At 48.0% G+C, this 21,122-nt stretch overlaps 1 protein-coding gene across 1 annotated transcript in view; it reads left to right on the plus strand.

Annotated features, from left to right (window-relative positions):
• CAPN9 (calpain 9) overlaps window positions 1-16,600 on the plus strand; it is a 43,950-nt gene extending 27,350 nt beyond the window's left edge. The window contains exons 9-18 of the mRNA XM_029919346.1: window positions 15-227; window positions 4,187-4,223; window positions 5,167-5,247; window positions 7,041-7,098; window positions 8,339-8,403; window positions 9,116-9,184; window positions 9,487-9,565; window positions 10,430-10,546; window positions 13,153-13,211; window positions 16,247-16,600. Coding sequence (XP_029775206.1) covers window positions 15-227; window positions 4,187-4,223; window positions 5,167-5,247; window positions 7,041-7,098; window positions 8,339-8,403; window positions 9,116-9,184; window positions 9,487-9,565; window positions 10,430-10,546; window positions 13,153-13,211; window positions 16,247-16,273 — 805 coding nt within the window. The 3' untranslated portion in view covers window positions 16,274-16,600. The remainder of the gene's footprint in view (window positions 1-14; window positions 228-4,186; window positions 4,224-5,166; window positions 5,248-7,040; window positions 7,099-8,338; window positions 8,404-9,115; window positions 9,185-9,486; window positions 9,566-10,429; window positions 10,547-13,152; window positions 13,212-16,246) is intronic.
• The last annotated feature ends 4,522 nt before the right edge of the window (window positions 16,601-21,122 follow it).

Below are 21,122 nucleotides of genomic sequence, written 5' to 3' on the forward strand. Positions count from 1 at the left end.
CTTACATTCCCATTGCAGAGCCCCAGCAAAGATGAACACCTGAACAAAGACTTCTTCAAGTACCACGCTTCCCAGGCCAGAAGCAAAACGTTCATCAACCTGAGAGAAGTCTCAGACCGCTTCCAGCTGCCCCCAGGGGAGTACATCCTGATTCCCAGCACTTTTGAGCCCCATCAGGAAGCTGATTTCTGCCTGAGGATCTTTACGGAGAAGAAAATTATCACCCAGTGAGTAAGAGGTTCAAGAATCCCTCTTTCATTTAGTGGCTCAGTCCCCAGAAGTCACCAGGGGACTGTTGGAGCTTTGACCCTTTCTGCCCTTCTCCAATGACCCACCTGAGAAAGCAGGCAGGAAGGTCTCTTAACCCATTTGCAAAGTGGAATGCATTTCCATGTCGGTTCTGCTCCTTCCTTCCCTCAAACAAGCCACTGAAAAGTTGCTCTCTCCAACCACTTCCAGAATCATGCTCACCAGACCCTCTCGGGTGGAGCCCTTCAGTTTCCAGGCCGTATGCTCAAGAAGCTTCTGGAGGACCCACATTTAGAAATGCTAGGACTTCTTTCTGAACAGAGTGAAGGAGGGTGGCTATTACAGTGACCTGCTATTTCTAAAAAGTTTCTAGAATGACTTGTTCTTTCATCGTCAATTGATAAATATTGCCAAATTGTTTGGGGGTCATTGGTCTCAGCCTAGGGACAGCGATGCCATCAGCTAGGAACACCCGAGGGCACTCATCTGGGCCTGTACTACCTGTGGTGAGCCCCCACAGATGGTTCCCCAGCCAGAGCCAACATTGAGGCCAGACGCATCTTAGCAATGACCCAGGGAACTTGGAAATGACAAGGTTTATTAATTACAGGTTCTGGGGAGTACACAGAACACCTGGAGCCACACAGTGATGTCTTGACTAGAGAGAGGAGAGAGAGAGAGAGAGAGAGAGAGAGAGAGAGAGAGAGAGAGAGAGAGAGTGAGCCCATGGGCTTGGGGCTCTCCCTTTATTGAGGTCAAGAACAGGAGCCTAGAGTTTCAAAAGAATCACTATTGGTGAATTAAAATGCTTGAAGGAAAAGCAAGCAGTGGGTCAAATGGTCTACCAGAGCTTTCTTAAAAAAAAAAAACAGAAGAGGGAACTTTATGGGTGGGGTGGCTGGTCTTTGTATCTAGCTGTATAGTTTGAGATGGGTGTCTTTGAAACGGATGCCTTGACAGTCAAAAGCATGTCAGGCACTTACATTACAATCAACAAAGCCAATGGTCAAGTGCTTACTTTACAACAGTCTGCCTTCCATTTTATATACCCGACTTTCTGCCACCTCCCCTTTGCAGCGTCTTAGCAAAATTATATTATATCAGGTACCTCTATGAAAAAATGTCCCGTTGCTGCTCTTTCACCATCAGTTGCTCTGTGACAGAGGAAAAACAATGGTTCAAGATGCAAGCGTCCACTTCTTTTCCCAATAGAGACATTCTAGGGATCACAGAGAATTCTGTATTTGAGCTATAGATCCATCCCCAACCAAGGACCGACCTGAGAGAACAAGATGGAGTCAGTGGTGACTTCATGGCCTCCAGTTTTATCTTCTGTGTAGTGGGATAGAGTTGGATTGGTGGCGGTCATTGAGAATCTCCCAGTTCTCAAGGCTTCCTGGGTTTCCCAAGCTGATTCCAAAAGGCGTGATTCTTTCTTGTCAGCTGCATAGAAGCAATACAATCTTAAATTTTTAAAAATTCTGCTGGAGAGTTGTTCTCCCAGATGCTAGTACAAACTGAGGAGAAATCTCCCAGTATCTTTTTACACAAAAGCACCCATATGAGAGGTGTGACAATTGACAAGTTTATGGACAGCCATAACAGGAGAGGGAGAGCCAGGCTGTGCCCATCTCACACTGTATGTTCCCTGCCCCAGCAGTGGGGGCAGATCAGAGTCCTGGGCATTCATAGAAGATTCACACATACCCGAGTTATGTCCACACTCACGCTTGCCCTGAACAAAGTGCTTTAACTTTATTTTTTCATGTTTATTTATTTTTGTCTCTCTTTTTCTCAGCTTCCTCTTTTTCTAAAACTGTGCCTTCTAATTCACCTATTCTCCTCTCTGCCTCTTCAATCTGTACAGTGACCGCTTCCATTTTATTTGCACCTCATTTATAGCATTTTTAAATTCATCACGACCATTTTTAAAGTCCATAATCTTTGTAGCAATAGTGTCTCTTGTGTCTTCCATGCCTTTTTCAAGCCTAGCGATTAATTTTATGACTATTGTTCTAAATTCTTGGTCAGTTATGTTGCTTATATCTGTTTTGACCAATTCTTTAGCTGTCACTTCTTCCTGGAATTTCTTTTGAGTAGAGTTTTTCCATTTCATCATCTTGGCTAGTTTTCTGTCTCTTGTATGTTTTAAAAGCTTGTTATGCACTCTGCACCTGTGAGTACTGCTATATTAAAGAAGGCTCATAGATTGTCCAGGGTCTGTCCATTTAGGAAATGTTCTTTTAATGGTGTTCCTTGGTCTCGCTTGTTTTGAATTTGGTTATTTTATTTCCCTACTCATAGTGATATTTGGCACTCTCCACCATGTGTACTTTGGCTTATTTCTTGAGGTAGCCCTATGAGGCTGTCTTCGTAGTGGACTCGGTCTCTTTTCCTCCCAGACTCTTGTGGTTCAGAGTCCTTTGGCTTCAACCCTTCTTTGCTTGAGAGATGTGGGTGGGAAGTATAGAACTCCCTCCTCCCCCTCCTGGAGTGCCAGCCCATGGGTCTCAGAGCTCTTGCCTGGCACACAGCTCTGCCCAGTGCCACTCTCGGTAGCTCATGTTTATTTATTTTTGAGAGAGTGAGACAAAATATGTCCATGGGAGGGGCAGAAAGAGAGAAGGAGACACAGAATCCACGGCAGGCTCCAGGCTCTGAGCCATTAGCACAGACCCTGATGCAGAGCTCAAACTAATGAACCATGTGATTATGATCTAAGCCAAAGTCAGATGCTTACCGGAGTGAGCTCCCCAGGCGCCTCCAAATGAAGTACTCTAGTTGCTTCCATCACAAGCATAACACCGGCTCTGTAGCTCAGTAACTAAAGAACCACATTAAGGTCTACTTCCACTGGCTACGTCCTCTTGAGAGGATCCTAAAGAATTTAAGAAGTTCTGAAAGGGTTCAGTTGTGCATGCCCAGAGGATTGTCGGGACCCCAACTCTGTCAGGATTCTGGCCTCCTTTGTCACTCTTATCTGCAAAGTCCCACTAATTAGTCCTTCCAGACGCTCCCTCTGAAGAACCTTCACAAGGTTCCTAATGCTGCCGGCAGTGGCCAGATCTGGGCGCCCCCTAATCTGGCTCCATTTTAATGTTTGATTATTGGTATTCTCTTTAAATTTTTAGCAGTTTTTCTGGGGGATGCTTCAAGTTTACACTATAAGATTGGATTCTTCCAAATGGTTTAGGATCACCAAAAGCTGAAGCCCACTCCTCCTCTCAATATTATTGCTTTCCAAACAGTACAGGTCCCCCTAAAGATGTGGACAGCAAAATGAACGTTACCATTATTTTTACTTTTTTCCTCAAACATAAGCACATACACACATACACCCCACTTCTGACACCCATAGAGGGAGCAGGGATTTATAGCCTTGGTAAGGGCCAGAGATAAAGGATCAAGCTTCTGGGGAAATTTCTGGTTCTGACTCAACTTGCTCTACAGTCTTTTCCAATTCCCCTAGAAATAAACCTCTGTAGACCAAATGACCGTGTCCAGGCAACTGAATCTTCTTTGGGGATGTAGAGCTCATGGGTGTAAGCAAAGTGCCTGGCTCCTGGGTCCTCCAGGGCTCTGCTAGCCTACAAACCACTTCCTAAATATTCCTGTTAACGCACATCCAGGAAACAGGCAGTGATAGCTGGTAGGTTCTTTCACTTCTCGAAGTCCAGAATTTACAAGATCTCCTTGGTTGATGGCTGCACTGCCTCTGTCTCATTTTCCTGCTGGGCAGGGTCTGAGTGACAGAGAAGAGAGAGAAAGGTCAAGGAAGGGTGTCTGCCGACCCTGGGAAATGTAAACATCATGGAAGAAGAAGGGCTTCAATGGACCAGAACCTTCCAAACCCTCTGGGCCCCCATTAGAGCTGCAGATCCTAGGGAGGAAGTTAATCCACAAATGAGCCAGCGTATTTTCTGCCCCTTCCCCACAGAGACATGGATGGAGATGTGAACATTGACCTTCACGAGGTGAGCCTTTACGTTACTCTGTAGGGTGGGACTGAGTGACTGTTCTGAAAGCTTTCTTCAGTCCCAGTGTCATTCAGAACTTTGGAGTTTGGGGAATGGCTTACTGGCAATCAGGTAAGCGCCTGATTCTAACCCCCTGGAGAACAGGCTAAGTCTTTCATATTCCACCAGGACCAGGCGTGGGGAGGAGGTAAGTGCCCAGAAGAAAGCTCTGTTTGGAGCGATCTTTCTCTGTGCTACCAACTCACTCTGTTCCCTGGGAGGCAGCCTCTGATTCCAAAGGGAATGAAGTATCTATAAAGTGCATTCAAGTTAAGAAAAATAATCAATAAGAAGAAAATGAGAGCAGCCAGTAGATTCGTTTACAGTGGACTTAGAGCAACATGTTACTTCTTCCTGATACATGTGTTGGGAGGGGGAAGGGGCAGGTTTACACTTGTGCAAGGTCTATGAGACTTTCGAGAGGTATTGATGTATAGCCCGAACAGTCTGGCACTTTCTAAGTCAGCTCAGATCTGCACAAGACAAAACACCCAAAACATCTAGTGAGCTCTTTCCATGCGAGGAATTACGGTCAAGAGTGGTGAGGCTCAGACAGAGGAGGTGCGGGGAGCCCTGACCACCGTGGCCGGGACCCCAACTCGGTCTGGATTCTGGCCTCCTTTGTCACTCTTATCATCGGTGAGGTCCCACTAATGAGTCCTTCCAGACCTTCCCTCTGAAGAGCCGTCACAAGGCATCAGGCTGCCGTTCTTAATGCTGCCGGCCAAGGCCAGTTCTGGCGGTGCCCCCCGCTAAACAGCAATGAAGTCCCGGCCTCTTCCACGGGGGCCACACCGTCTCCATGGCGGGCCTCTGTTTATTTCTTGCTATTTCTTCGGAAGGCAAATGCCAAGTTTCTTTTTTGTGGGGTCCAATGTGAGTTCCTCTGGTTGCTTTTTAGCCCCCAAAGCCGACTCCAGCTGGCCAGGAGACAGAGGAGGAACTGCAGTTCCGGGCCTTGTTTGAACGAGTTGCCGGTGAGGTAGGGCTGGCTTCGAGCTGCACGTGACCTTGATCCCCTGCAGAGCCCAGCGGCCTGGTCTCCTCCACCCCAGGGATGCAGTGAGGTGCTTGTCTGCAACACTTCCCAAGGCCTAGGGGACCTCATCCCAACATGAGGCAAGCCCCGATTATTTGGGAGGCTCCCAGGACCACCTCCTCCACCGCACCCACCCCTCACACCAGTCTGCCACTGTTGATGAGGCAATAGCACCCAAAGGAGCTCAGCCCGGCCCAGAGGCTTTCTGTGAAAGGCTAGAGAAAGCTTTGAAAAGGTGGCTCATTGAACTTGACCCATAGACCACTGCCTTTAAAACATTCTCTCTGCTCTGGGGGAGGGTGGTGTTGTCCGGTGAAGTCACCATTACAATAGAAGCATGATTTCTGTCCAGTGACATCAGCAGCGGGGCCAGGTTTTGCAGTGTGGGCCAGGCCCCACCATTGGGAAGGAGAGGACCCGTCCCTCACCTCCTGCTTTCTGACCCCATTCCTGTCCCCTGAGGAGCCAGCTTGTTTGTTGGGGGCCCTGGTATCTCCTGGCCCCATCTCCTCTGTTCTAGAAACTGCCCCACCTGTGTTCCCTGGTAACCATAAATAGAATTAACCATTTCATGGCAGGTGCTAATGACTACATCAGCTTCCTGCCTCAATGGGGCTCCTGAATCCTGACACCCATGTGACACCTCCACCTGGGGTTGAAGCCCCAACAGTGGGATTTGGGGCAGTGTAATAAACAGGAGGTCGGGAAGACTTGGGGACAGCTGTCTGGAGAGAAAAGTGCAGACCGTGCAGGCAAAGTTCTCCTTCCGGGGCTGAATGCCCAGGTGGGGAGGGAGTGAATGGTTAACTTCCGGCATCTGATGCCATCCAGAGGACAGGCCTGGGTGAACGCCTCCTCCCAGCTTAGGAGGGACGGAAGTTGCTGGAAATGCAAATCCTGGTTGAAAGGGAGAGAAATGAGAAATGTTGCAGGAAATTCTTCCAAACTTTATTTACAACCAAAAAGCACCTGCTAGATAGAATTCAGCTCGTGGGCGCCAGTCCTGCTCTTCTGCGGACTGGCCCCAAGACTTGAGCTCATGGTTCCATTTCTCCGGCCTCCTTTGTTCAGTGGGGGCTTGGACTACATCAGCAATTCTCTTGTGGGGCTGAACACCCCAAACCCTGTTCCCCAGGCCTCCAAAGCTCCAGGGTGGGCAGGCATGTGTGGAAATAACATCACAGGTGATTATTTCACATGCTGGTTCAAAACCCTGGACCAAAGGAGCCTTAAGTCCGCGCTGCTCAGTCATGACCAGACACATTGCCTGAGCATCCTGGGAAAATGCAGATTTCCTCTCCAGGAGATCAGGGGTGGGGCTGGAACTCCACATCTCTAGCCAGCGTCCAAGTGCCCTCGATGCTGAGACTTAGTGCATTGAGCAGATGGCCTTAGATCAGTGGTTCTGAAATGAATCCATGGGATACCCACCCGGTCTTCTGATTGCAGTGGTCCCTGGAGTGAGCTCCCAGTGCACAGATGTGCTCTGACATAAGCACCTGGGGAACTTGAACTCAGTGGGGAAGCTCGCCTTACAGGGCCCAGCCTTCCCATCCTGTCTGGGTTGGGCATGAGTCCCTGAGAAGCTCAGCGGGCTGCAGTCACTCACGACAGGGGCACAAGGGCCTGTGGCAGGGTCCATGAGGGCCGGGCTACTGCTTGAGCCAAAGCAAGCTCAGAACTAGAAGCCATTAACAAAGGAGCGACGAGCCATCAAAAGCAATTGTCTTCCACAGGACATGGAGGTGACCGCAGAGAAACTGGAATATGTTTTAAATGCTGTGCTGGAAAAGAGTAAGTGCTCAGAGCCGCCACCCATCAGGGACCCCAGGGCTCCTCTGGAGGGGACGTGTGTGACCTGTGTGTGACATATGCCACCTGCCTCTCCTCCAGCTCGTCCAGGCTCCCTGCTCTCCAGGGCTGACTTTAGGTAGACGTTATTTCCTGACTACAAAAATGATGCCAGTTATGGGAGAAAATTCTAAAATATTCAGAAAAGCCTTGAGACAAAGACAAAAGCCACCAATAATCTAACTGCCCATAAATAACCACCATTAGGATGTGTGTGTGTGTCGTCATGTATGTGTATGGTATGTGTCGTCTGTGTGTGTCTCTCGGTGTGTGGATATGTGTGCACACACATAACTGGCATTAAATTACAGATGTAGCTTTTATTTGTTTGTTTTTTTTATGTTTATTTCCTTTTGAAAGAGAGAAAGAGAGAGAGAGAATCCCAGGCAGGCTTCATGCTCAGCACACAGCCTGACATAAGCTTCATCCCACCCCCCTGGAATCATGACCTGAGCCCAAATCAGGAGTCAGCTGCTTAACCTGCTGAACCACCCAGGTGTCCCTTTCTTCAGTGATTTAAAATCCTGCCTTTTAGGGGCGCCTGGGGGGCTCAGTCAGTTAAGTGTCCGACTTTGGCTCAGGTCATGATCTCATGGTTCGTGGGTTCGAGCTCCGCGTCAGCGCCTGTGCTGACAGCTCAGAGCCTGGAGCCTGCTTCTGATTCTGTGTCTCCCTCGCTCTGCTCTTCCTCTACTCATGCCCTGTTCCTCTCTGTCTCAATAATAAATAAACATTTAAAAAATGTTTTAAAATCCTGTCTTTTAAACTTTTCATGAGGGTTTTTCCAGGTCATTATATATGCTTCAAAAACACGATTCTTAAAGACTGTAATAATCCGTCATACACCCATAACCTAACCTATTGCCCCTACTCTTCCATTGGGCATTTCCATCATTTCTAAGTGTTTGCCATTATTAATAACCAAATGAGAAAAATTTTTAATTTGTAATTCTTTGCTTGGAATTCTTAAAACTAGGATAAAGAATGGAAAGATATTTCCATTTTTAAGGCATTTTTTTTATAGTTCGCAAATTTTCCTCACAAAAGGCCCTGTCAGTTTCCACTCTTGCCATCATCCTGGGAGTGACCACATGTCCCCCTCACCAGCCCTGGATCTGACCACACTGTGGGCCTTCCAGCAGCCGGGAATTCTGATGAATTCTGCTTTTGTGTGTGATTTCAGAAAAGGACATCAAATTCAAGAAGCTGAGCCTGATTTCCTGTAAAAACATCATTTCTCTAATGGACGTATCCTTCCAAATCCAAGGGCAGAAATAGCTGTGTTTTGCTCCAGGTCAGACCTTTCTAGAATGCGGCACCTTCACGGGTAGGACAGGCGTCTCCTCCGAGAACAACTCTACACTGGGCAGCCCCTAGAACTGGAACTGAATCGAGAGGCACAGATTGGCCAGTGGGGGGGAAGGTTTTGAAGGGACTTGGGGATCTTGCTACCACTTTGGGGCCCCATCTAAGAGAATACAAGGGTTTTCTTTATTTTTTTAATGTTTATTTTATTTTATTTTTTTGAGAGAGAGAGAGCATGAGCTGGGGGGGAGTGGAGGGGGTGAGGGGGGACACAGGATCCATAGCAGGCTCTGTGCTGACAGCAGAGAGCCCAATGCAGGGCTCAAACTCATAAAACGCAAGTTCATGACCTGAGCCAAAGTCGGTTGCTTAACCGACTGAGCCCCCCAGGTGCCCCTAAAGGGTTGGGTTTTTTTTAATAATGTGCTTCTTCAAGTCTTCCAGTGCCCTCTCTCATCTCACCCCTGCCATTTTCATTCTTCAGAGATGCATGGTTTGTAGCTAAGCTGCCTCCCTAGAGCTCTGGATCTATGTCCCTGGTCCCCCAGGCCAGCCCCTTCCCCCTCCATCTCTGGAGTCCTCTGAGGCCCCTTGGACTGAATCCCAGCTTGCTTGCCTGCCTTCTTTCCTTCCTTCCTTAACGCTCTCGGCACAGGCCAACGGCAACGGGAAGCTGGAGTTCAGGGAGTTCAAAGTGTTCTGGGACCAGCTGAAGAAGTGGACAGTACGTAACCCACCCGGGGCCTGGGGAGCCCAGAGCAGGAGGGGATTTTAAATGGTCAAGGTGCTGCCGGCCAGGAAAGGGCAGAAGGGAAATCATCATGATGGAATTCTCATTCCCAAGTTCACTTCTGACGCTTCCAGAAGCACCACAGTGCTGGCACCCAGGATGAAAAGGAAAACCAAAACCTCACCAAAACCTCTTTGAAGGCCTCGCCCTGGGAGGAGTCTCTTCCAGTGCTGGGGGTCACCCTCCAAGGCGCCTCCGGGTGCCTCTGCGTCTCAATGCCTCTGTCCTCCCCGCAGAATCTGTTCCTTCAGTTTGATGCTGACAAGTCTGGTACCATGTCCTCCTATGAGCTGCGGAACGCCCTGAAAGCCGCAGGTAAAGAAAAGCCTAGAAGACACTAGAAGCCATTTGCTTCTCATGCCCTAGAGGGTGGCTGGTCTTTAACCTGAGTTCAGGCTTTTTAAGAGCACAGCCCTGTTAGTGGCGCCTCGGGCTCAGGACGCACTCACTCACACCAGGACCTGTGTTTTAAACTACTGTGCAATATTGGAGTCTTTAAAATGTACCCACTAGGGCTGAACTTGGCCTCACCCCCTCTCTCAGCCTCTGGCCAAGCTTCCTGGCCAAGCAGGGGCACATGTGACCCTTTGATGGGAGGCAGTGATGCTTCCAAATTTCTCATTGCTACTTTCTGGTGGTGACTATCATGGACGAGGCAAGGCGAGCCGGATCCCAGGGCTGGGGGTCAGGGGGGTGCTCACAGCTGCTCGGCCACCTGCCGCCCTCTGCCCAGCTTTATCCCGAGCAGACTGAATCCCAACCAGATGATTCAGTCATAACTTCCACCAGCTCCGTACACAAAGGACGGGATCCAGCGGGTGTCTGTCACCCTCCCTCAGGGTGGCACTCCCTGCCAGGGCGGTCTGAGTGCCTGGGGCGCTGCTGTCCTTGGCACCCTGCCATGGCTTTGAGGCCACTGTAGCACCAAGCTGCGTGGTGTTTCTCACAGAGCGCGCCTCACAGCCTCCCCGGGGCCCTCCAGAGCTTGTAATAGGGTTCCCTTCTGGGTAAGCCAAACATCCAGAAACATTGTCAGCTAGTGTAGACACACACTGTCTGAAGACGGCAGCCCCCGCTGGGCCTGGGAACCTGCACTTTGCGGACAGAGCACTGGGCGCTTCTCAAAGGTGTGCCCACGGGCCCAGCCTTGACGGGCTGGGTCTCCTCACTCTTCCGCAGGCTTCCAGCTAAGCCGCCACCTCCTGCAGCTGATTGTCCTCAGGTACGCGGACGCGGAGCTCCAGTTGGGCTTCGATGACTTTCTCAACTGCCTGGTCCGACTGGAGAACGCAAGCCGTGAGTGTCGGTGGCGGGGCTGCGGCCTTTGGGCCCCAGGAGGGGGTCTGCGCCCCCTGGGCTCCCCTCCAGGAGCTGGTGAGAGACCGCCTTCCAGAAATCCTGGCAAGAATAGGCCTCAGACAGCCGCCATCGTGTGACCTCTGTGCCAGCGGAGGGGTGGGGTGGGGGTCTTCCGTGCTGCCAAGTGGAGAATCTTCTCATCCACGACCTGTGGGTTCCGGGCCCACCATGCTTCTGCTGGGCCCCTGCGCTGTCTAAGAGCCATTATCCTCATGCGTGTTCACAGTGCCCTTGTGGGAGGACGGGGACACGGCGGGGGGCGGGGGGGGGCTCCTGCCTCTTGTCTGAGGAAAGGCCCCATCTGGGATCAAAGCCGTCACCGCACAAAGAATCAGCGGAGTCTCACTCCTTCTTCTTCCCCTCCGCTCCCCCTCCCGCCCTCCTACCTTTGTGTCTTGTAAGCTCCAAACACTGACCCAGTTACCCCAGACAAGAGTTGTTACCCCAAGGGGTTATGTGCAGGGGTCCTTAGAGCTCACGGTTTCCTGTCACACTGTCACAAAGTTGAAGCTGAATGAAACACATCCCGGGCCTGTAACCCAGCCCTGGGGTGGCTGCCAGGGTTGGGGGAGGGGAGCAAAATGTGCTGGTGCACAGGGCCCAGCACCCCTGAGGATGCCTGCTCTTGGTTTAACACTTTGGCGTTGGCATCTTGAATCTTAATCATTTTCGTACAGGGGGCCCCGCATTTTCATTTTGCACTGGGCCCCACAGATTATGGACCCGTCCTGCTTGACGTTTTCTAAAGGATGTTTGCTTATGTGACCTCAAGGCACTCGTTAAGCCAAGGTAGGGTCCGTGCTCCTCGGTTCAAGGGCGCTGGGGCTCCGCCCTCTGCTTCCTTTGTGCCATTTAGGTCACATGTGATTACCCGCTGAAACCCCTCTCCCCCAGGCCGCCATCCCTGGGAGGGCCTGGCTTAGGGAACATGCACCGCACCTGTGCTGGCTGATCGTGGTGATCCGAGAGAAGCAAGCAGGTCCTTGGCCTTGTACGCCAAGCCGGGAGGTGGGGCTTTCTCTAGGAGGCCACCAGTAGCTGAGAAGAGGTGCATTTTAGGAAGGGCACCTCCTGAAAGATCGCCACTTACTACAATTACTCAGTGACCAAAACCCACCTAGAAATAATGAGACTTGGTGGCTTCTCTTCTCTCAGCTGCCCCAGTTCTTTCTGAGTCCCCTCAGCTGATCCTTCCCAGCAGGGGGTGCCCGTTGTGTTCTTACAATGGAGGAATTTTAAAGGGAAGTTACTTGAGGCTGAACACCATCTACTCTGGGATCCTTACGTTAGATTCACCACCTGGAGAATTTTCTAAAATATCAAAGCTAGGGTTTTGCCCCAGGACCATTTAAACTTTTTATTCTAGGAATTTATGATCATACGTTAAGTATAAAGAATAAGCATCAGTCCCATGTGCCCTGCACCAGTGTTCCCAAACTTTGCCACAGGCTGCAAACCCCCAGGGGAGCTTCAACATTTTTTTGATGACTTGGGGGTTGGGGTGGGGGGAATGGGCACAGTAGGAGAAGGGGGCTATAAGAAAAAATAACGTCCTGTGAGGACCGGGCTGTACAGGAGGCCAGTTGAATAGAACCCAGGGTGTGACATGTAGCGTCAGTATTTATATTTATAGGGATTTTTACAGCAGCCTCAACAATGATCATCCTGCTAATCTTTCATATGTTCTTCTAACACACACTTTTTGCCTGAATTAGTTAATAACAGAGCTCAGAAATTCAGCTCTTCCAGCTGTAAATGTCTCTGACAGGCAGGCCCTCGGTAAGCCCCCAGCCTCGTCTAAGGCCTGGCCTCTGCTCAGCTTTCCCCGGCCGTCTCCACGTCCGGCGTGCCTGTCGCGACTTACCCGCTGCACTGAGCTGTTGGGCCCTGTCCGTTTTGGTCTAGGACACCCGCCTTCCCCCTTTGTGTGTATCTTTTAAGCTCCGGGGAGACTCTCAGGGGAAGCCGGGGTTGACTGGCTTGGCCACTTTGACTAAGATGGGGAGACTGAGGCCCAGAGAGGCAAGTAACTTCCAGGCTCTTCAGTACATAGCCGTGGCATCCAGCTTAGCCGGCCCCTTGTCCTACTCCTACTCCCAGGAGCGGGAGCCTGGGGGCCGCATCTCCTCAGAAGGGGCTCGCAGAGACTGAACAGCGTTCAGAGTCATGCCAAACTTTATGTACGTGTGTTTATTCTCTATGGAGAATTGCAAGGGATCTGTAGCTCCCCAAAATTTAACAGAGGGGAGATGTTTGGGGCCAAGGAGCTGGCCACCTGACCGGCACACTGCAGATTATAGCATGTGCCACCCAGTGGTAAGGCCACCAGCTCCACCGCCCCAGTTCAAGAGCCCCCACCACGCGAGAGAGAGCCCAGTGGAGCCAGCCTGAGTCTGGCCTGCTGTTCTAAAAGCCCCACACTAACCACCAGGTGGAGCAGCTCCTCCGCCAGCTGCCCACAGGCCCCAAGGTCAGGGGAAATCATTAAACCTGTTGAAAGCACTGTCCCCTGAATGATGCCGCTCTCACGTCTCTCCCACTAGGGGTGTTCCAGGCGCTCAGCACGAAGAACACAGAGTGCGTTCATCTCAACATAAACGAGGTAGGACCCGGGCCAGGGCAAGGCAGAGCCCCTGCTGCGTAAACACGCGCGACTGAACGCCAAGTGCATGCACATTGACCCACGGGACAGTGACCACAGTGACATTGCTAATATTTTCTAGGTGCTCCCCGGTTAGTAGTCCATGCAAGCATTACGACAGCCCTGTGAGCTAAGGATTAATAGCAGCCTCATTTTGCAGAAGTGGAAACTGAGGCATAAAGAGCTTAATCACCTGAACAGAGTGAGCCAGCAAACCCTGCCTTCTCTTCCTCCTGCCATATGGGCTCCTCATTCTGCTACCTTCTAGCCTCCAGTCTGTTCACTCCCCTTGCTCATTGCTGTCCTACGGGTCTCATGATCTAGGGGTGTGTGTGCGCGTGTGTGAGTGTATGAACACACTCAAAAACCATGAGAAAGACACACCTTGTGCCAGTTACAGGGGCTAACCACAGCAAAAGCGGTGGAGGGCAGAGCGCGGATCAGAGTTTCAGAGGCTCGGAAGAGGCATCCCAGGTGTAGACAGTCCTCTCCCCTCTGCCCAGAGTGTGGTCTACAGACCAACAGCGTGGGCATCCCCTAGGGAAGCTTGTTAGAAATGCAGAGTGCCACGTGGTGACAACAGTCCACAGCACTGTCCTAAGCCCTAGGGTTGCTAAGAGACACCATCTTAATTATTCTTGCCACAGAAAAGACATGTTAATTACATGACCTGAAAGAAATGTTAGCTAATGCCACCTTGGTAATCACACTGCAACATACAAATGTATCAAATCAACAAGTTGCACATCCTACACTCACACAGTGCTCAGTGTCAGTTATATGTCAATAAAATAGATACAATTTAAAAGTCACACAAACAAGCAGAGCACCAAGCCCCACGCCAGACCTGCTGAATCAGATCTTATTTGATCAGGATCCACGGTGATTCCTACACATAAGGTTTGCGAATCCTGCTTAGTCATTCTGCCCCAAGGCAGGGAGGGAGGAAATTATGGAACGCTTCCCTTCCATGGGGCCCAGGAGTTTTATTTCCCATGATTTTCCTTTCTCTCCCCGTGTCTCCCTGTGCAGCTCTGCTTTCCCTTGGACTTAATGGTAGCAAAGGCAGCAGCCGTGTCTCCTTCCCTTCCTGGGCTCTTTCTCCTCCTCACCCCCTTTCACATTCACACAGCAAACGCTGGCTCATTTCCCAATTCAATAGCCACTTTGGATTTGGGTTCCATTTTACTGACTATCAAGATAAAGAGGTTGATGGCAGTGTGGGCTGTGCTTTGCTTTTGGTCAAGTCACCTGCTCTGTGCCTCAGTGTCCCCATTTGCAGAGAGATCAATGCCTTGCTCTTACATCAAAAGTTTGGTTTCTACAAATATCATATAATTTGGCCATTTATTGCATCGGCTCATTACCGGTGTTCTCTGACAGTGTCTCAGATCCCTGGATACATTGTAATTTCCCTGAGGAATGAAACTGGACGTTTTCCTTTTCTAGTATTCTCTTTAACCTTCAGCGCACACTACACAATAAATATAACTCCTCTGATTGTATGAAACAATATAACTGCATAAAACAGCCTGGAGACTCCAAAGAAAGATGGGCATACTCAAACTGGTCATTTACAAAAATAAGGCAGATTTCTCAGTTTCATCAAGGTTTGGATACTATGAAGCATGGGGAAAGGACAGCTGCCCCCCATCCCCAGTGCAGGGGGAGAATGGGCAGGTGTGGTACTCAATACCCTCTTAGCCAAAGGCCTCAAAGTACCGGAAGCATGGTGGAAGGGTTCCACTGCCTCAGAGTCAAGATGTCACTTCCAAACCAAGTGTCCACATGTGTGTGGGGGCTGGAACACGCCCCCTCTCCTGTCCCCCCTCCCCGCAGCAAGCCCAAGTCATCTGGTTCAGCTCCCGGCCCCTCCCCCACCCCTGTTGTCCATCTCCAAGACAGCAGGACAAATCTTTGAGTCTTCTCCCTCCCTCTCTCTCCCTTCAAGCCCGCCATCCTCCACTCAGGCTACACATTAGCATTACCTGGGAGATTTAAAAACCCCAATGGCCTGGCAGTGACCCAGACCAAATAAGCCCAAATCTCTTGGGGTGGAGCACAAGCATTGATTTTTTTTTTTTTTAAGAGAGAGAGAGAGAGAATGGGAGACAGGCAGAGGGAGAGGGAAAAAGAACCTTAAGTAGGTTCCATTCTCAGCACAGCATCTGAGGCAGGGCTCCATTCCATAGCCCTAGGACCGTGACCTGAGCTGAAATCAAGAGTCAGATGCTTAACTGACTGAACCACCCAGGCACCCTGAAGCATTGATACTTTTTAAATTCCCCAATGAGTCCAATATGTGACCAAGTTCAAGAGTCATAGTTGGGAGCGCCTTTTCCCATCCACCTAGGTAATGATGGATTCTTCCCTGCCAGGGGTGGCCCCACGCACAGTTAAAAGAGCCTGTGCATCGTCCTTCAGCCAGCTGCCTTCCCTGAGTCTGGCCTTGGCATGTGCTGTGCCCAGGAAGAGTGGCAGAGAGGAGAAAAAACAATGTCCCACAAGTCACTGCGCTGTGATAGGAAAGCGGGAGGGAGGAGGCAGGGGCAAGATGGCGGAGATGAGAAGGAACTGCATGCAACTTCTCCTCCAGTTCACTTGTAAAGAGCCCCGGATGCTGCGCCTGCAGCCTCCTCTGGGTGGAGGACCCCGTGTGTCCTCACTGTGAGGGGCCCTCATCAAAGAGGAGAAGGCATTTCATACTGCCCTGTCTTAGGAGCCTCAGGAAAGCCATCCGCTTCACCAGGAAGAAAGCACATTTCCCTCTCTCTCTCACCATCTGAATTGACTTGAGCCAATTCAGAACTCAGGACCGCTGGAAAAACAAAGTGCTGAGAATTCATTTCCTTTTAATATTTCATGTTGAAGCCGAAGTCCATATTTGCAGGCAAGACGGTTGGAGGGCAGAGGTGCCACGCGGTCAACAAAGCAGGGCCGGCGGGAAGTGGAGGGATAACCAGCCCTTCTCCTTCTCTCTCCTGTTTTGTTCCCAGTTCATCAGCTTGACAATGAACATCTGAGGCGTCCCTGGCAAGACCGCAGTCTGTCCGGCTGAGCCTTGACTTCTGGACCATGAGCTTCAGAACACGTCTCCTCCCCTTATGCAAGCTTCTCCTTCCCCTGCCCCACCATCCTGATCTTGGAAGAATGAAACGGACTCAGCCCTGACCTTTGATTTTATGCTATTTCTTTGTACAATCACTTCCTCGAGATGTCTGGTGCCACCACCGGTGCCTTACCCCCAGGGTCAGGCATTGCGTCCTCCCCGCTTCCCCACTTCTTCCCACCACTAGTTATCCTGGCTTCAGGGGAGCATCAATCATTATACTCAAACATCCTATACAGGACACTGTGTTTTTTTTAAATTTATTTGTTTTGAGAGAGAGAGAGAGAGAGAGTGCATGCATGAGTGGGGGAGGGGCAGAGAGAGGTGGGGTGCGGGGAGAGAATCTCAAGCAGGCTCCACACTGTCAGTGCAGAGCCTGACACAGGGCTTGAACTTACAAACCCTGAGATCGTGACCTGAGCCCAAATCAAGAGTCAGACACTTAACCAACTGAGCCACCCAGGCACCACAGGACAATGTTTTTGTAAGTACGCTGGGGCCTGAGATGAGAGAGGAAAGGTGTGGCATCGTAATTAAGCACTTTCTTCATCCTAGATGTGTTTCTCTACTGGAGACAAACATTAGGGAATTATGAACACTTACTTGTAAGACTGGAACACAAAATCTCTATTTCCTCCTCCAAGAGGTGGGAACTTGGTCTCCATCCAGTGCAGACATTCTTCGTGTCTAAAACTTTTGGGTCAGAAAAGCCAAAGGCAGTGTTATTTCCTCTAGGGAGTCCAGAGTCAGGTCAGACTGGATTGCGCTCATTTCCACCATGGTGGGGGAAGAACAGAGTGGAGAAGCCTTGTTTTGGCTCCCTGACACTGCATGGGAAAATCCCACCAAACTGGATAATGGAAAATAACATAGTAAGATATTGTCTCAGTAAATGCTAGGTCTCATTTTCTTATTTATATGCCCACGGCAGGTGAGGTGGAATGGAAAGGTGTTCAGAGAGGGAAGGAGGAAGAATGGTTGGGATGAAGATCAAGTTAGAAATGAAGCCTCATCAGAGCCCTGCCCCTGGCTGAAGGTGTCAGGGCAACACGGCCTTCTCTCTCTCCCCAACCCTTCCCTGAGCTCATCCAGCAACAGATGTGGGACAGGAGCAACAGGCAGCAGCCATCTGTTCTAGTTTCTATACTTGATATTTGACATCTTGAGGCCTTGCTAACCTGACCCTGGAGGTGCAACCCCTCTCAGGGCTAGGTAATTTTCGGGAGAGCAAACAACTTGCATATACAAGCCAACCAATCCAGAGCCCACACCCCAATCATCTCCTCTATGGGGCTTTCACCCTCCAGGCCTCTACCCCGCCTCCCTAATCACTACGGGGCCAGGTACCACACTACTAGGGGCACCCCTATGCCCCAGAACCTGCTGACATTACTCAAACTAGCTAAATCCTCAGATTGCTTACCCTACCTCACCCCTTCCTTCCCAGGGAAACCACAGTTAAGACTCTTGCCCATGTTTTCCTCTTGCTCCCTCCACTTCCTGACCAACTCTGGGGACTCTCTGTATGGTTCTGCATGGCAGGCCCCCTCCCCTTCGGATCTGTGAACATAAGTGACCTTTTCAATAGCAAATGTCTCCTGATCTCTTGACCTCACACCACATGATTACTTGATTTTGTGAGGAGAAATGAACAGCACTACAAATGGTATCTGTGGGTAAATATAAAAGACTGTAAGTATATGTTTTCTTTTTCTCCTAATTTTGTTTACAGACATAAGATTATATAAGGCAATATATCCTTAGATTTATAGCATTCATGGAGATGTAATAACTGCACAAATGAAAGGGAGGAACTTGAGATATATTGAAGCAATATTGCTATATTTTACTGAAACTAAGCAAGTATTAACCCAAGGTAGATGGTATAAGTTAATGCATATCATAATCTGTAAAGGAACCTCTAAGAAAATAACAAAAGTGAAGTAAAGCAACAGAGGGATTGAAATGGTATACCTAGAAAAGAAATTCTTTAGCACAAAAGTAATAAAGGGGGAATACATTTTAAAAGTGAGGGATAAAAAACAAAATGGCAGACCTAAATCCAACCACATCAATAATCATATTAAATATAAATGGATAAACACTATAATCAAAAGGCAGTGGTTATCATAAGGGATTTAAAAAATAAGATTCAGTGGTTATTGTCTACATAAGACACACTTCACACAAAAAGACACAAATAGGTTAGAAGTAAAGTGATGAAGAAGGTATTCCATGCCAGTGGCAGTGATAGAGAGCCAGAGTGGCTGTATTACTATCAAACAAAATTAACTTTCAGGAAAAAAATATTTCTAAAGAAAAGGAGGGATATTATAGGGCAATAAAGTGTAAATACATTAGGAAGATATAACAATTATAAATGTAACTCTACCTAACAGTAAAGCCTCAAATTGTATGTAGCAAAAAGCATAGAAATGAAAGAATAGACAGTCTAACAAAGAGTTCAATATCCCACTTCAATAGTTGATAGAACAGCCGAACAGAAAACCAACAAAGATGCAGACACTTAAATAACACTACCAAGCAATTTGACTAATAGACATTTGTAGAGCATTCTAACTAAAATAAATACACATTTTTTTTTCAAAAGCAGATGGAACATTCTCCAGGTTATATTATCTACTAGGCAATCAAACAAATTTCAATGCATGTATGTAATACTTCATACTAAGGAATAAAGGACAAAAGCTTCATGATCATCTTAACACTTGCAGAAAAATGTCCAACAAAATCCAACATCATTCATGATCAAAACTCTTGAAAGACTGAGAGTAAAAGGAAGCTTTCTCAGCTTTATAACAGGCAGTTATAAAAACCCACAACTATCTTACTTAATGGTAAGAGAAATGGTAAAAGACTGAATCCATTCCCCCACAGACCAGGAATAAGGCAAAGGTATCAGTGTTCACCATTTCTGTTCAACACTACACTTGAGGTAATAGGGGTGAGAAAAAGCAGTTAAATACATACAGACTGTAAAGGAAGGAGTAAACCTGTTTACAGATACATAGATGACATGAATGTACACCAAAACTAAAGATCATACATAAAATCTACATAAAAAACAAAATAATACCTACTCTGCTTGATTTCAAAGCTTAGTAGAAAGCTATAGTAATCAATAGAGTATGGTTTTGGCTTAAAGACAAACATGCAGATAAATTGAAAAAAAGTCCAGAAATAAACTCCTCCATTTATAGTCAATTGATTTTTTCCAAAGGTGCCAAGTCAATTCAATGGAGGAAAGGATAGTCTTTTCAACAAATGGGACTGGAATGATTGAACATCCATATGGTCATATGCAAAAACAAAAACAGTTAGACTGTTATCTCATATCATATACAAAAATCAGCTCAAAATGTCTCATACCTAAATGTGAGAGCTAACATTATCAATCTGCTAAAACAAAACATAGGAGTCATTCTTTGTGACCTGAATTAGACAAAGATTTGTTGGATATGAAACCAAAAGCACAATTCATAAGAGAAAACTTGTTAAGTTAGAATTCATTGAAATTAAAACATTTGCTTTTCACAAGACACCATATAAGCAGTAAAAACAAAAGCCATGGGATGCCTGAGTGGCTCAGTCGATTAAGCATTCAGCTTCGGTTCAGGTCATGATCTCACAGTTCGTGGGTTCGAGCCCCACATCGGGCTCTGTGCTGACAGCTAGCTCAGAGCCTGGAGCCTGCTTCAGATTCTGTGTCACCCTCTCTCTCTGACCTTCCTCTGCTCATGCTGCCTCTCTCTGTCTCTCAAAAATAAATAAAAAATATTATTTAAAAAATCCATAAACTGGAAGAAAATATTTGCAAATCATATGTGTGCTAAATGATTTGTTCCCAGAATATACAAGGAACTACAACCCAATTTTCTAATTTTTTAAGTGTTTATTTATTTTTGAGAGAGACAGATAGACAGAGTATGAGTGGAGGAGGGGCAGAGAACTAGACACAGAATCCAAAGCAAGCTCCAGGCTCCGAACTGTTGGCACAGAGCCCGATATGGGGCTTAAACTCATGAACAGCAAGATCATGACCTGAGCTGAAGTTGGATGCCAACTGAGCCACCCAGGCGTCTCCCCCTTAAAAAAAAATTTTTTTTAATGTAAACAACTCAGTTTTCTAAATGGGCTAAGATTTTACTAGACTTTTCCCTGAAGAAGACATGCAAATGGAAATAAGCACATGAAAAGATGCTCAATACCATCAGTCATTAGCGAAACGCACGCCTACGCATTGGGGCCACAGTGAGATCCCCACAGACCCACTGTAATGGTTATCATGAAACAGACTGACAATACCCAGTGTTGGTGAAGATGTTTAGAAACTGCAGCCCTCATCCATTGCTGGTGGGAATGTAATGTACCATTACTTTGAAAAACAGTTGGCTTTCCTTTAAAAGTTAATTAAACATGTACTTACCATGCACCTCTGCAGATCCATTCTCAGTGACCTACCTGAGAGAAATGAAAATACAGGATATGCACACAAGACTTGGATGTGACACTTCAGAGAAGCTTTATTTATAAAGCCAAAAAAAAAAAAAAGAAAAGAAAAGAAAGAAACCAACCCATAACAAGGAATAGTTTAACAAAATTCATCACAATGGAATGGAAATATTGTAAAATAACTGATTGATATATGCTTTTGCAATTTCACATTTGCATAAGAAGGCAAATTCATAGAGACAAAAAGCAGCTCTGCAGTCACCTGGGGCTAGAAAGGGAAGTGAGGATTC

The sequence above is a fragment of the Suricata suricatta genome, chromosome 2, assembly GCF_006229205.1.
Source record: "Suricata suricatta isolate VVHF042 chromosome 2, meerkat_22Aug2017_6uvM2_HiC, whole genome shotgun sequence".
NCBI classification, from domain to species: domain Eukaryota; kingdom Metazoa; phylum Chordata; class Mammalia; order Carnivora; family Herpestidae; genus Suricata; species Suricata suricatta.